This window comes from Halichondria panicea, chromosome 1, assembly GCF_963675165.1.
Source record: "Halichondria panicea chromosome 1, odHalPani1.1, whole genome shotgun sequence".
NCBI classification, from domain to species: domain Eukaryota; kingdom Metazoa; phylum Porifera; class Demospongiae; order Suberitida; family Halichondriidae; genus Halichondria; species Halichondria panicea.
The window spans coordinates 6,738,460-6,753,932 of NC_087377.1; the positions used below are offsets into that span (position 1 = coordinate 6,738,460).

General features: G+C 40.7%; 3 protein-coding genes across 4 annotated transcripts; 1 reads left to right on the top strand and 2 right to left on the bottom strand.

Moving 5' to 3' along the window:
- Positions 1–443: 443 nt before the first annotated feature.
- LOC135339914 (mRNA turnover protein 4 homolog) lies at positions 444–2,845 on the bottom strand. Its single transcript, XM_064536159.1, has 6 exons — positions 2,745–2,845; positions 2,308–2,366; positions 1,698–1,892; positions 1,326–1,536; positions 854–930; positions 444–644 (listed from the first exon to the last, which is right to left on the bottom strand). Exons 1-6 carry the CDS (start codon positions 2,770–2,772, stop codon positions 516–518), a joined length of 699 nt encoding a protein of 232 aa, XP_064392229.1. The 5' UTR covers positions 2,773–2,845; the 3' UTR covers positions 444–515.
- LOC135339380 (carbohydrate sulfotransferase 12-like) lies at positions 2,807–8,005 on the top strand. The gene is made up of 8 exons (XM_064535458.1): positions 2,807–2,962; positions 4,432–5,322; positions 5,444–5,540; positions 5,916–6,164; positions 6,515–6,653; positions 6,800–7,078; positions 7,395–7,477; positions 7,834–8,005. The coding sequence occupies exons 2-8, from the start codon at positions 4,451–4,453 to the stop codon at positions 7,936–7,938; spliced, it is 1,824 nt and encodes a 607-aa protein (XP_064391528.1). The 5' UTR covers positions 2,807–2,962; positions 4,432–4,450; the 3' UTR covers positions 7,939–8,005.
- Positions 8,006–10,387: 2,382 nt separating this feature from the next.
- On the bottom strand, positions 10,388–12,960 carry LOC135339572 (uncharacterized). Of its 2 annotated transcripts, XM_064535717.1 has the most exons (4): positions 12,606–12,960; positions 12,411–12,553; positions 12,137–12,289; positions 10,388–12,014 (listed from the first exon to the last, which is right to left on the bottom strand). In XM_064535717.1, exons 2-4 carry the CDS (start codon positions 12,451–12,453, stop codon positions 10,597–10,599), a joined length of 1,614 nt encoding a protein of 537 aa, XP_064391787.1. In that variant the 5' UTR covers positions 12,454–12,553; positions 12,606–12,960; the 3' UTR covers positions 10,388–10,596. The 2 variants fall into 2 exon arrangements, with proteins under 2 accessions (XP_064391787.1, XP_064391795.1); XM_064535725.1 differs by having other exon boundaries at positions 12,411–12,960.
- Between the last annotated feature and the right edge of the window lie 2,513 nt (positions 12,961–15,473).

Sequence of the window (15,473 nt, forward strand, 5' to 3'; positions counted from 1 at the left end):
GGATTTGGTGGATAAGCCTATTTGAACGTAATTGGCGGTTTAATTTGGTGTCTAAGGCGTGGCTACTGCTGCAATGACGTTGTGTCCACCAGAAACTAAATTTGGCGTAAAATTAATCGTAGGTATACTAAGTCCCATAGTATACCTCTGAGGCACTTTTCCCATGTACATGTACGTACTTCCCATGTAGATCTTATCAACTAGTGTCTAATCATAGGATATTTACAGCACACATTTGTGGTATATGTATTCTACTGGATGCACTGTATGTATTAAACCTCATTCCCAATTTCTCTATTGCAATGCTAGGTTGAAAATAGTGCCTGGGTGATAGTGCATTTGCACTTCAAATTACCCCAAAAAACTAATAGATACTAGGCCGATTGCCGAAGTGTTACCACTTGTTAAAACGATCCTGAATTTGAATTCCCAAATGATAGGCGTTAAAACAACAAAGGTATGTCTGATCAAAATCAAACAGTATAAAGAGGAAGTACAAAGAACATTATTAATTATTACAAGCCAACGGCACAGTCTTTCTGAGCAGTAGACTCACTAGTATCTAGTCTCTCAAAGCTGCCATCCTTACTCCACACACACAGCAAGTTCACTTTAAAACTGGCCATCTTCACATCCAACAATTTCTGCATGAGCATGTGAACAACGAAATAATCTTAATATCCATAGTACAATGTACTATAATTATGGATACAAATTGAATTGTGTACACAGTGAATGTTTCTACCAAGCATAACGCTCGTAACACAAATAAACTGGTGGTAAACTATCCACCACATAACCTTCCAGGGATGATAATGGCGGAATTATGTTGTTTTAAACAGCCTTAAATTACCAGTATTCTGACTTGCTCTGGAGTCAACTCGTCCCCATCTTTACAAACTGTGTGATCTTCCAGCAATGTCACCGCACCTGCAGAGATTTTAAGAAATGTTAATTACAACTATAATTATACGCACACATTTACCATTAACGATTACTACTGTATGCCAGGCTAAGTGTGTAAACTAACCAGCCATCCATGAAGTAAGCCTACCAGTTAACAGGGCTGCATCCAGGATTTTGGGTCAGGGGGGGGCAAATTGGGCAAATGAAAAATGTAGGCCGGCAGCGTATGCTTCAGTGTACGCTAAACTAGGGGGGTGTGGGGGCATGCTCCCCCGAAAAAAATGGAGTCTTAAGATCGATTCTGGTGCAATTTTAGCTCAAAGTCATTAGAATTATATAGCAGTACAAATGCCTTGTCAATAAATCTGCCAGATCCTGGGGGGGGGGGCACTTGTAGACACAGCACAATAAACACGCACCTTTCGTGAGTGCAGTGGGCAGTCCCAGCTTTCTCAGCTGTGGCTCCATGGTGTGAGTAAACTGGCTGAGTGGTCCTTGTTGACACACCACCTCCTCCGTGGCAACGAACCCTGACCTTGCATGATCTTTCTCTTGGAAGTCCTGGAACCACTCCACTACACTCGTCTTGTCCCCGTTGCTGAAGAATAGGCCCACACTGCCCTTCAGTTCCTATATTCAGGGGATGGTGGACGGTGGAGTCAAACTGAATTAGTAAAGTCATAAGAATGATCTAGTTTACACAAGGTTTTGAGCAATCTTTTTTCTTTTTTATGTATTTCTTTATCCTATAGGCTAAACGCTAAACAGCATTACTTAACCACAGCACCCACCTCTGACACAAAACGCAGCCCAGTCCGATACTCGTCACTGTCTGAGCGTCCCAGGGCCAGCTGCATCACTCTGTTCTTGCCAAAGAAGAATCTCGAGTCTTTCCAGTGAGTGCGCAGGTCCTTGAGCTTGGCATTGCGCATGTTGTCAATATTAAATACAAAGAGGTGGGCGTACTTGTCACAGCAGTCTCGGACCTGTGGGTGTACGGAGGGGAGTACAATATGACTGAGCAGTTATCTACTATTGTAAGCAGATTCTTTAGTAAAGGGAGGGAAAGAGATTGGTGGGTAAAGATCATTAGGATAGTGAATGCGAAACAGTTTGGTAACAACTTGGTGGGTGAAGAACGTTAGATAGTGCATGAATGGGACTCAGATTAGTGGGTAAAGATCATTAGGATAGTAAATGGGTAATTATGGGTAACAACTTGGTGGGTAAAGATCATTAGATTGAGAATAGTGAATGGGAAACAGATTGGTGGGTAAATATCGTTAGGATAGTAAATTGGAAGGTATATAGTAATGGCTCGAAAACTGGAAAAGGATAACTACGTTCTATACAACTGTACTATGACGATCAACACAGGGATAATAAGAGTGTCAAACTTGCCTCTTGCAATAAAGCACCCTTCAACTCATGTCCTTTGGACCTCGTCTTACTGAGCGTCACTGCATGTACAGAGAAATAATTAAATATACACAGTTAAGATCTTTCAGAATGCTCTTAGACTATAAAAGTATTTTCGGTGCTACTTCATTTTCGATGAATGCCAAAAGCATGTTATTGTACGTACCTATGCAAAGCTACAAGGCAGACCTAACTACAGAGCACACCTCAGCAAGAGCTTGTACTACGTGTAGAACTACAAGACAGAGACAGATCTAAGAAGAGGTACATGCAAAGCAGAAATTAGCAGCAAACTAAGGTTTTTTCATTGGCAAAAAGCATGCATTATTAGATCTGGGTCAAAATGGTGGCACTTCAGATGATGGCATATTGTAGACCTACATCAGCAGTTAGATATTATAGACTAGTTGATCTCTTACCAATGCGATTTCTTTTGGACTTGGGCATTTTCACTTTGTTTCTTTTGGGCCACGTGGAAATGATTGTCAATGACAGAATATGCCAACGTCAGCACAAAGTACTGAATGATAATCACAAGTTCTATGATCGACCATTAATATTATTGTTCAACTGGAAGTTCCCACAGGATAAAGCTATTCTTTAGTGCCGACTCCGACTGTGTCCTGATCTTTACAAGGTAAGATCTGTCTGGCAGCGTAACTTTCAAAACTCTGTCACTGATACACTTAGTTTCAACTGTGTTTGTTACATTCTGAAGGGGATTTTAGGATACAGTGCAGTGCAGTACAGTATGCAAGAGTCGAGTTAGGCTGCAAGGTTAAACATTATTTTGCTAACATGCTAGTACAGTTATTCCTCTGATTTAGGATTCTACAATAGAGTATTGTGTTAGTCTGCATGAGCTGTTTGTATCAAACCCAGGTCTTCTATAATAATTATTACGTCTTCCGTCAGTTCTAAGCATTCACATTTTTTGCAACTAGCTAGGCTGAGGAAAATGCATCTACCTGTACGTGCGTATACATTTTCTATGTGGCAGTTAGCCTCCTTCGCAACGGAACCTAGGCAACGCTTTGCATTCATGGTAAAATGGTGCACCCTAACCCTAGGTGTAAATGAGTATTGAGTTATAGTAAAGTTTTTGACTCTACGTACCACGTAGCAAGACCTGTAATTTGTAAGAGAAACTCTCCATTGTCCACTGTCACGGACTATTCCCTAGAGTGATGTTGATGAGTGAGGCTTTCAGAGGATGTTGTTGGAGATAGTGTTATGCCATAGGCAAACAGAAGCCATCGGGTGATGTGCTACATGTATTTATGGCTGTGCAAGTATAATCCAATGGTGCAATTTGTATTGTGCATATTATACATATTATTGTTAGCGTTAGCTAGATGTAATACATACACTAAAGTTATCCTTGTGCTGTTCAAAATATCTAGGCACTGCTTAGAACAACAACACATATACAATGTGCAGCATAATGCCCTTTTTTATGCCGTCTGATTCACATTCTAATAGTCTTGATAGTTGTTGCCCAGCAGCCGAAACGTTGATAAGATAAGCAAATAACTGGTGGTGTTAGAGGGTTAGGGCAATAGGTCCGCACAGCAACAGTTAAAAATCTTTAATAAAAATAATTGAGGTGCACGACGAGATAGTACATGTATACGTTATTTGGTTCTATATGGGTTTTATGGCCGTAAACCACCAAGCCCAAGGGTGTAGCCTGAGGGCGAGGTAGTTTATGTTGCCATAAATCCCTAGCAACAACCATAGTAGGAGTGTTATATATCCTATGTGATTGGCTAGCTATACGTTACGCATTTACTCAAAGCCACCCAGCTGGAGTCTCAGAACTACGAAAGTAGACAAAATTATCTATAAGATCTTGTACCAAACATGTCTCGGGGGAAATATCATAGGGGAATTATCACAGTTATACATGTACCTGGGCATATCCAATTATCCGCCCACGCTCAACATTACTTTAGAGACTAAAGCGAGGCACTCGTGACGTACCCCCTCTGGGCATATCCTAGCAACTGCATGACAGGATATAATTATAAACAGAAGTACTAATTTACCACCATTACAGTGCTCAACATAAATACACATCACACATCACACACTTCATACTTACAGGTACCACATTTGGAGAGACATGAGAAGAGTCAAAAGATTCTTACTCTTACTCACCCTACTGGCAATCTTCCTCATCTCTTACGAACTTCTGTTGACCGTACAGCATGTGTCTACTATCAATGTACAATCATGGCGACGAGGACGGGTTAACTCGTTGGATCAGCACATGTACATTACTAGTAAGCGAATGTTGAGGCAGTTACTGCAAGACAGAGAAATTACGCAATTGCCTGTTAAAATTGTAACTGATTGCCAGGACAACAGGTCACCAGATAATCGTACAATCAAGACTTTGCAAATCATATCCACCAAGAATCAATACCTTCAAGACCCGAATATAGTATGTCTAAACGAATCACACTTGTATAGGGAGTCATTTGCACAGTATGGAGTGCCTTTCAATCAATTGTCAGTACTGCAACAAAAAGCTAGTATAGTGAGAGCTGTGCTCAGCGATTTAGAGCAAAGAAACCAACTCGAAATTAAAGCAAAACTCAATAAATTTGTCACTGAGGAAGTTTTCAAACCTAATCAAAAAGCAGCTCAATATTTAACAGGTAGCGAGTTGAATCAAGACTCAGAAATCGAAATTAAAATATTTAATGGAGAAACGGCTACAAGCGAAGTTCTGTCACGTCTTAACAATCTTCCTCGTAATGCAAACTCAGCTACAAGAGAGATTTACTTACCCCATCATGTGCTTCCATCACGGGTCACTGGTAGTCTTACTATTTCCACACCTACTCCCAAGAACAAGAAAAAGATAAAGCCACCACAGATGAATGAAGATCTCAAAAAGTTCAAAGGTGCAAGGGTTAAACAAAGCTACAATTTAGCAGATCGAGGCTTTTCTAGTGACTGGAGGGTTAATTCAACTGTCGTCAACCATAGGTCAGTTGTGTCTAGCTGGTAATCGTTTAGGTTAGAAAGTGCCTTGAAAGGTGAACTTGGCATGGGGAGCATGTAGTGATGTGTAGAGCTGCCCTTGTTTATCACATATTTCATATTTCAGGCTGAAGTTCATCACCATGACCATAAACAGCACTGACCCGAGTGAGAGAAGCGTGACCAAAACCAGTTTGAACCCTGACCTCTTGCAAAGAGCAAAGGTCAGTTTGGAGATGTGCACGTAATACTGAGTGCTTTATCATGTACACTCGCCCTCTGGCTACTCAAACTACTGCACCTGTGAGTACATGTACATGTACAGTGTACATAATAACAGCTGGCTGTTGGCCAATTTCCGTGCAATTAACACAAATGGCCTAGCAAAAAATGCAAATAGTCAGCCATTGCATCTGATCAAGTGTTTTGGGTGTGGCTCAATCTTTCAAAGCACGCGCAGAACAGTTTTAAAAATTGTTAGATTTACTGCCGTTTATTGTTCCGTGTAATGCGTGCATGTAATAAAAAATGTCTCTCTCCTTCTTTATATCTCTCCGCATAATCACCTCCTCCCCATATGTATACCCGCATATACACAGTTCCAGCATGATCAGGTGGACCTGTTTTGTCGACAACACACTCATCCTTCCTCTACTCTACCTCTAGAAGATGCTGAGCTGGACAATCTCTTTCAACACCTTCTCTATGACGACACGAGAAAGATGGTGTTCTGTTATGTTCCGAAGAACGGGTGTAGTAACATGAAGCGGTTGATGTTGGTGCTCAATGGAATACTCCCCCCAGAGGCTAGTAAAGAGAACAGACCAGCGGAGACTGTGCTCAAAGAGGTGAGTGGGGGGAGGGGGCAATGGCAGCGTATTAACGAATCAGAAAACTGTTCTTATAATTATGGAACCAAAAATGTATATTCGAACATCATTGATACTGGACTTTGAAATATCATCCTGCTCTAGCTTTTGTCGAGACTGAATACACATTGCTACATAATGCAAATACGTACACCTAGCAGTGCTGTTCGTGAAAAAATAAAATTACATGTTGATGATGTATAATAGTTTTGCACTGTTTGCTTTATCAATTTATGCTACACATTTTGCCATGTTACTACTTGGATGTATTCCACCATTACCCTCCCTCCCCGGAGATTGTCCAACTCAGTGTCTCTCTCTCTGTGTAGGTCCACTCGTTCCGCAACCTCACTCACTCTGAAGCTTTGTATCGCCTCACCCATTATCTCAAGTTTGCCATTGTCAGAAACCCCCTGGAAAGATTACTATCCGCCTACAAGAACAAGCTGGAGAGACCGTTCATTGCCAGTAAGTCATGTGATTGTTCATGTACATAGGACAATGAGAATGACACTATAATTTTGAACGTTTGCTCCGAGGTGTTTGCTTAATTCTTTGTATTATTATTTTAACCTGCTCTGGCTGCTTTAACTTTTACTAATCCATATCTGCAGATCTTCGTAAACTTTTTCCAGAGCGATTAAAGGCATTTATACTAAAACGTTATCGTCGCCAGGACTTCGAGAAGTGGATATCCATTAACAATTCCACGGATGACATTCATCCGAGCTTTGACGAATTCGTTCAGTTCATGAACACTTTTCCTCTTACCATGTACAATGAACATTTCAAGCCATTTCTAGATCTGTGTAACCCTTGCGCCGTGAAGTTTGACGTATACCTGAGCTTCAAGACTCTGGAATATGACATCTATGCACTAATGGAGTATCTAAGTAAGTGCAAGGTGACAGTTTCACTTTTGAGACGTCTAAATATTTTTGTGTTGAGATTCTGAATGATTTAAGTAATCATCGTATGACCAAGAGCTGTTACCATATTATGTAAAGTTGAGGGTTGATCACTTTTGTACGCTCCTTCAATTCCTCGATGGTCACAGTCCTCGGTCCATCAGCTCCTGGGATATGGAAAGGGGTGTGGTTAATGGGTGGAATCTCCGATAGTGAAGTGTTCGGCATAGACATCCTCCCTAAAAGTACATCATACTTGTCTAACGCAACCTTCTCCCCCCCCCCCCACACACACACACAGACATTCCGTTTGGTCTCTACCCTGAGTCAATAGCTCATAAGACAGAGCCCACCTCCTCCTTACTAGAAGACTACTTCTCACAGGTGGGGTCATGGGTACTTGTGCAACGTTCTTAAATAATGTACATGCGTTTGAGACAATTGTACAAAGAAAGGATTATTCCCTAGTATTCGCACTTCATCATGTATACAGTGTTTACTTGGTCTACGATTGTACGTTAATTGCATTAGTCTTACTGTATAGGAAGACACACGCTGAGTGAGGTCATGGTTGACTGCAATTCAATTTTAAGCTACAATGTAGTTGCATGTATATAATTATAGCAGTCAACCTGTGGCATTTTATAGTGTGTTTACTTGAATTAACAAGTTAGGGCTGTGTGTTGTCAGCATTTAAATCTATCCACACATTAATTACAAGTGTATCACTCCCAATGCAGGTATCCCCTGGCAACAAGGCACAACTATATCGTCGCTTGAGTCGAGAATTTGAATTTTACTATTCTCTACATCCGGAGGAATGGGGCATGAATTATCATCTGTGATTAAATTTACATATTAAAATACGAATCAATTTTTGTCCATCAATATTAAATCAGTTGCATACATCAATCACCTATGCATAAAATTGTGAATTGAATTGCCATTGAATATTGTTCATGCAGCATGAACAATATTCAATGGCAATTAATTAACAAACTGAAAAGCATGCAAGTTATAGCATGGTCTTTGAATGATCAATTTGAAAAATGGTGCCAGTATGAGCTAATTTTGGTGACTGAGTGTCATGTCATTGTGAGACAGTGCAAATAGCTGCTGAAAAACTTGAGCCAAATCAGCTGGCAAGGATCGTGTGTATTACCAGTATTAGCAACAGAATTTTATTTGCAGCCATTTTTAGCATAGTTGACATGCGTGTTCTTTTTGACCTCGTGGCAGTCTTGAGGATCAGATCAAGAGCTGCAAGAAGATGAGTTGAAAGAAGAAGCAGCCACGAAAACTGTCCTTTCCTCCTAAAGAAAACCCTTCTTAATTCGGTAAGCATTTAGTTTATTTATCATCTTAGGTGCTAATTATAATGCCCCAACATAAATTATCATCTCTTGTACATATCAGCCGCCCTCCTATACGTACCTAGTACCTAGGCGTATAGGGGAGAGATTGTCTGAGCAAATCGCTGAGCACTTTAATACCGTAGAGCACGAAATTTATTTATTTTTCACTTATATTTCATTGCACAATGTTCGCGGAATGACTGCTTACCGGAAATCTTTACGTTATAGCAGGTAAATTTCGTGCTATACGGTAGTCTGAACTTTTTGGCCAGGTCACCTGACCAATGATGACAAGAATCGTACGTACGCGTATAGAACGCATTTATAGCTAGCAATCAAGGTGATCACTAGGCTTGTGTAACCCTTTTGTTGTTGAGCAAAACAACAAAATATAACTGCTAGTCAAGTGTTTGTGATTGACCTTAATAATGCAATAACTAGTGTTCAAGCTGGCGCTGTGCTAATGCCTCTCGCCATGTTTTTGCTTTCGCTCAAAAGTATTAGAGTGCTACAGTAGCCCTCATATAAAAGTTCCCGTTCCGTAGCGTTCAACGGCGTCAAAACGTTTGCGTAGTAACGAAACGGTAACGTTGGGCGAGGCTCATTAAAATTTAGAACGGAACGGAAACGGTAAGAAAAATTTCCGTTCTTATTCCGTAATAACGGAGGCCACGTGGGGTAAATCTAGTCTTCTTTAGCGTCTGATAACTGTACTGTAGCGTTGCTGATAGCTCGCCAGCTAGATCTAGCCAGTATTATATTATTTCAAGATGGTGTTCAGTGATTATACGAAACAGAGAATTCTGATCTTCTACAGACGTGGCTATAGAGCCCCAACGATTGCTAAGAAGCTTCGAGACGAGGGCATTATTGCCAGTAGGCGAGGAATATGGAAGTTTCTGACCAGATACTTGGAGACTGGAACAATCAAAAGAAAAGAAGGTAGCAGCAGACCAACCAAGATCACATCTGAAGTGAAAAGGCTTGTTGAAACGCAGATGAGACTAGATGATGAGACTACTGCCGTTCAGCTCTTTGCTCTCTGTAACCAGAATGGGATTAACCTCAGTCTAGCCACTATCCTCAGAGCTAGAACCATTCTCGGCTGGACTTTTAGAGGATCAGCTTACTGTCAGCTTATAAGAGATGTCAACAAGGTCAAGAGACGGGACTGGGCAAGTGCTAACCTGCACAACAATTTTGAAGACGTTATATGGTCGGATGAATGCTCAGTACAAATGGAGTCCCACAGAAGAACGTGCTGGAGAAAAATAGGAGAGCCTCCTAGACCGAAACCGAGGTATAGCACATTGCATTAACACATAGATGTACATGACTGTATAATTATTAATTTGTGTATTTTCCTCCGTGTCATTCATGACCATGCATTTGTGTCTCCCCCTACAGACCAAAACATCCAACTAAGGTACATGTCTGGGCTGGAATTAGCTTGAGGGGAAGAACAGCTGTCTGTATATTTGAAGGAATAATGGATGCCCCACTGTACACGTCCATCCTTGATGCAACCCTCATCCCATTTATCAATAGCATCTACCCTAACGGCCATCGCTTTATGCAAGGCAATGATCCAAAACATACGTCACGACATGCTGCTGATTATATGAGAGTGAATGGGGTCAACTGGTGGAAGACACCACCAGAAAGCCCGGACTGTAATCCCATAGAAAACCTCTGGCACGAGCTAAAAGAATTCCTCAGGAGAGAAATAAAACCCAAGACCAAGCAAGAACTGATCGATGGAATACAGAAATTTTGGAAAACAGTTACGATTGCAAAATGCGGGAAATACATAGGCCATCTGAAGAAAGTAATTCCCAAAGTTATAGAGTTACAAGGAGCAGCAACTGGCTACTGACAGCATAGTAACTTGTACACTATTACACAATTCTATTTTTTTTACTGTATGAAGTTATTATGATGAAGTTATAGTAAAGAAGTGATGTGCAGATGATGCAAAACAAATAAGTGTGCAATAAAATAAAATACAAGTAACCAAGTAAGTGCAATAAACAAAATTAACAGTGAAAAAGACAGTGTGCAATAAAATAAAATACAAGTAACCAAGTAAGTGCAATTAACAGTGAAAAAGTGTAAAACAATGTGACTTTAAAAATAATAATGTTAGCATTAATTCACTTGATTTGTTAGAGCCGATCTCCTCATTCTTTTACAGCCTTGCTCAATTGCTGTCAAACAATTTCCCCATAGAGCTTCAAATCCCACTGGATTGCACCAGTAAATTGGGAATAGTCTAAATATCTCCGACTTCAGCTCGTAGAGTTCTTGTCTTGGAAGAGCTGGTCGGTCTCTACATCCATTTGGTGTACACCTGGCCATTACGTCCTCTCCAAAATACGTAAGTTTCGCCAATCGCAACGCCAGTGTCGGCGCCTTGCTTTCATAGTGAAATTTTTTGTTCTGGGCCAAAGTGTCTTTTTTTGATTGTAATCTGTCCTTTTTTATCTCGGAAGATGGCAAGGCAGAGTCCATGGCCTTCTCTCCGCGCAGTGGAAGTGGACTGGGGTCTGCGTTGACTGGCTGCTGGGCTTGAGAAGGGGTTTGAGGTGGCTGCTGTACTTGGGGTTGGGATGGCTGCTGTACTTGGGGTTGGGGTGGCTGCTGTACTTGGGGTTGGGGTGGCTGCTGTACTCGATAGGGTTGGAGAAATCTGTGTGGGGTTTGAGGTGAAGAGGTGTTAATAGGTGGGTTGTACGAGTGGTTGACGGGGCTTGGCATCTGCAGTTGAGATGCGGATACATGCCATTGTCGCTCCAACCGCTCTTCGTGTTGCTTCAACCGCTCTAGCACAGACGTCAGGGTGTGCTCAAGAATGCCCACTCTTTCTTGTAGCTCGTGTATGTCCAGCCTGGCCTGAAGGAGCTCTGTGGACTCAGCAGTATCGTTGTTACTATACTCGACTGATTGGTTGCTGATTACCATATCACTTGGATTATGGTTATCTGTAAAAAAACAAAATAGAGGTAATAAATATGTATGTATAATTATAGTCACAAAGGTACAGTATACAATGTACATGTACTTACCACAGTCGTAATAGTCGGGGTTAGAAGAGAGGGGAGAAAATAGTGGTTGCGGAGAAGGTGGGCTGCGGTTAGGGGACTTATGTTGGTTCGGTTTTAAAATGTTCTGCATGGGAATAACCGAGCTGAATGAAGAATTTTGGCAGGGGTCAGCGGGGTCCACATCCTGGGCCTTCGGATCAGTGGGGTCTATATCCTGGGGCTTGGGGTCAGTGAGATCCAGATCCTGGGGCTTGGGGTCAGTGGGGTGGTCAGTGGGATCCAGATCCAGGGGTTGGGGGGCTTCAGACTCCGTCGTAAGGTCTATTGGGAGCTGTGGGTCTGTCACAGTTAACATTTTTCCTGGTTCCTTAGTTTTCTTTTTTTTATTGCTTTGGGCGTTTTCTTTGTCTCCGTCCTGTTTTCTCTTTCGTCCCCTCTTCTTGGCTGGTTCCTTTGCTGCCTTTGGCAGGTCATCTTCAGTGTGGTGTTCTAGCTCAATCTTTTCAATTTCTTCTTTTGTCCCTGTCAACAAAACGTCAAACATAGTAAACTTGTACCATGAAGATTGTTCTACACAGCATACATGTATTTATACCAGTGTGCATTGTACAGACATATGTACATTAAAACATACATAGACGTACCAGTAGCAAGAACATTTGCTTCCAAGAATTTGCTTCCATATTTTACGAAGTAGTCTTTCCCCTTGGTAATGGGACCATCTCGAGCACGGATGTGTTTTTCTTCAACAACGGTGACCATTTTGTCGCAGTGCCACTCCACAAGGAAAAACTTCTCTGTGTGGGAGATGAAGAGTTATTTAATGCAAGTACAGTAGCTACAAGTATTAAACATACATGTACATGTACATCCAACACACACAACTACAGTACAGGTCTGTCTACAGTATATGCTCACTCTTTCTTAGCTGAAGTTCCTTCAAAACACTTCTCAAAGCCATAATCTTGTTAAATATCTTCAATCTTCAAAATGGTTGATAAATGAATGACTACTACCTTGGACACTCACTATCTTTATACTGCTGACACTCCAATCACAACCTGTCAAAAGGTTCAAATCAATCACCTTTGCCACTGCACTAATAGATCTAACCTTTGAGTTGTTATTTCTTTGAGCAAAATAACTCTGATGGCATTGCAAGCCTTCTTGGACTCCCTAAACGCTGCTGTAACATGGTTGCTCTGCAAAGGTACAGAGACAGATCCATCCACGTCCACAGAGACTAGCTATCTTTAATAGAGAGTAAGAGACGGCTAGCTACTTGTAGCTGCGTACCGCGTACTGACTCATCAAATTTTACCCGTTTTTTTCCCGTACAACGGAACGTAATTACGGTGCGTTTATGAATAATACGCTTCCGTTCAATTTGCGTTTTTCTGGCGCCGTAAAAACGGAACGCTTCGTGCAACGAAAACGAAACTGGAACTTTTATATGAGGGCTACTGTATCTATAATGAAAGTTAGCTTATCTATATAAAGTCACTGAGAAGAAAGACTTATTTACATGCATCTATTGTTGTATTATGTGGCTTACCAGGACCTCAAGAAAGAAGAAAATTGAAAATTGATTCTTCCAGAATCTGTAGTTCAGTGTATATAATATCTACGAAGAAAAGACCTGTGTACATGTATATTGTTATCTATATTGTTATATGGTAGTGTTTTGTGGCTTACCAGGCCTCTGCCAGGAGGATCTGGATCTGGATCTGGATATTATTTTCTCACACATGGAATAATTAATGGTGTGTCCAAAGAGATCAATTTCACAAATGGCTACTGCTAGCTAGCTGTTTTAACAGATATTTTCTGAGTCTTGTAGCTAACAAAAAGCTAGCGCTTTAGTGCAAGGCTAACTCATATGTTGAATAGAAAGTTTGTGCGAACAGATGATGCGATTCTGAAGAGACTGCAACAGCCTTCAATGTGAGTCAAACTAGCCATAACTCGAGAAAAAAGCTTTAGTTTGCTAATCCACGAATCAAAATCCAAGAGAACGTGGCTAGAAGCCTATAGAAGCTGTTAGTTTTCGTCGCATTGCAACCGTTGAGCAGTTACTGCTGGAATACACACACACACAGTCAGCTTTACCGTATCCCTCCTGCGGCTACGCCTCGAGGCATAATTAGCAATGTGTTTACCCCACACACTGGGGGATTTGATTTGACCTGACCTTGTTTATAAAGACTGCTTTTTTGAGGTGTGCAAATGTTTGGGTCAAAACCCCTGTGTGCTGACTGAGGGGAATAGGGGGATTTGAACAGAATCCCCCCCTACCGGGGGAGGGGGGGGCAACAAAAATGAGTTGCAGCAACTTTTTCGCCATTGACTCATAGCCATCTCGACAACTTCCAGTTGCTTATGCGTTATGCCGGGAACAAAAACGAGAAATTTTTCCTTTATGTGACCCAAGTATACACCTATAAGTTATAAGTTGATACAATACTTAAAAGCGAGATTACCATCAAGTTTTTCGTACACACATTATAATTATTATATCAAGCAATCAACGGCTATACCACAAATATGATAGCTGCTGAGCTATACTTGTGCAAATTTCACAGACATCTCCTTCTGTTTTATAAGAAAATTATTTTACTCAGCACCTCTAGTGCTATAATTAATTAAACTTACTACATAATAGTGGGAAAAGTAAATAATCGAAGTCACACCACATTTATTATACAAACCTGCTGCTGATATCCACTTCTTCGGTATTGGCCACGCCCATGTTTTCTTTTAGGTGTTTAAACCTTCCTGAGTATCGATACGCTGTCATTGACCAGTGCACGGGCATCTCAAAGAACGTAATAATCGGCAAAAAGTCTAGTCTCAATTGGCTAAGTTTAAGAAGGGTCACAAGATCTGAGGAATAGACGATTTTGAAAACATCCCTCCGGTTTGATAGAACAATACTTTGTTTGGAGGAATATTGCTGAATTGTGTTTGAACCTTCCGCAACGTCTATTATTCCAAGGGCGACGATGAAACTGATTTGAAACATCAATGATATATATTATAATTATTACAATCGCATACAGTAGAATCTTCTCAACTTCCGTAATACTGAACTTAACATCTTTTTAGAATCAACGTCTCTACAGTGCAACAACTATCTACTTCCTCACCAAATTTGATGTGAGGGATGCTTAAAATGTATACTAGCTCTATATAAGAGTAGGTTAGCCATGATACTGCATTCTGATTGGTTAGTTTCTGACGACACAATGACATCCTCCCGGCATTCTGTAGTGACATATGTACTGTCTTCAATGCGATCCTGTCCAACAGTTCCCAAAATAGAAGCAACTTTTCACAAAAGAGGTATTTACATATTGACGTCTCTATAACTACTAATAGCAAGCAATTTGGCATAAAGAGTTCCAGAAAGAAGTAATAGATAGTGTTACTATAATTATAGTCATTTTCTTCAACACGGCGTAAATTTGTTAGCAAGTTTCTCCATCTCGGATCCTGCCATATATTTGCAAGTAATTTCGAATAGTTGAGCAGGAATTGAGCGTCTTGGTTCGGATGCAACTGCAGCAAAATTCTTATACTGACAGTAAAACAATTGTTGTCTCTTATTTTGTGCCTGGCCATTTTTCTCTAACGTTGGCCTCGATTAAGGGGGGAATAAAGCCAAATATATATACACGGATTAGAAAAATCATAACTCCACCCTACTCTACCCCCTATGAACTTAATTTTAATCTCAAAATGTTGCTCTTTGAATAAGCTATTTTAATGATGTATTTACTTTTGCCGTATAAGTACTAATTACTGAGATACCAACTGTTTTGTGCAGGCCATCCCAGATTTTACCAGCTGTGTGCCTGCTAAGTGGTTGCTAAGTGGTTTGTGGCCTAGATGTTTACTCTTAGATGACCCTAAACTATTTGGGTAACATTGATAATGTATTGTAGTATTGGAAATTCAATTTTAGTAAAGTTGAAGAACAAC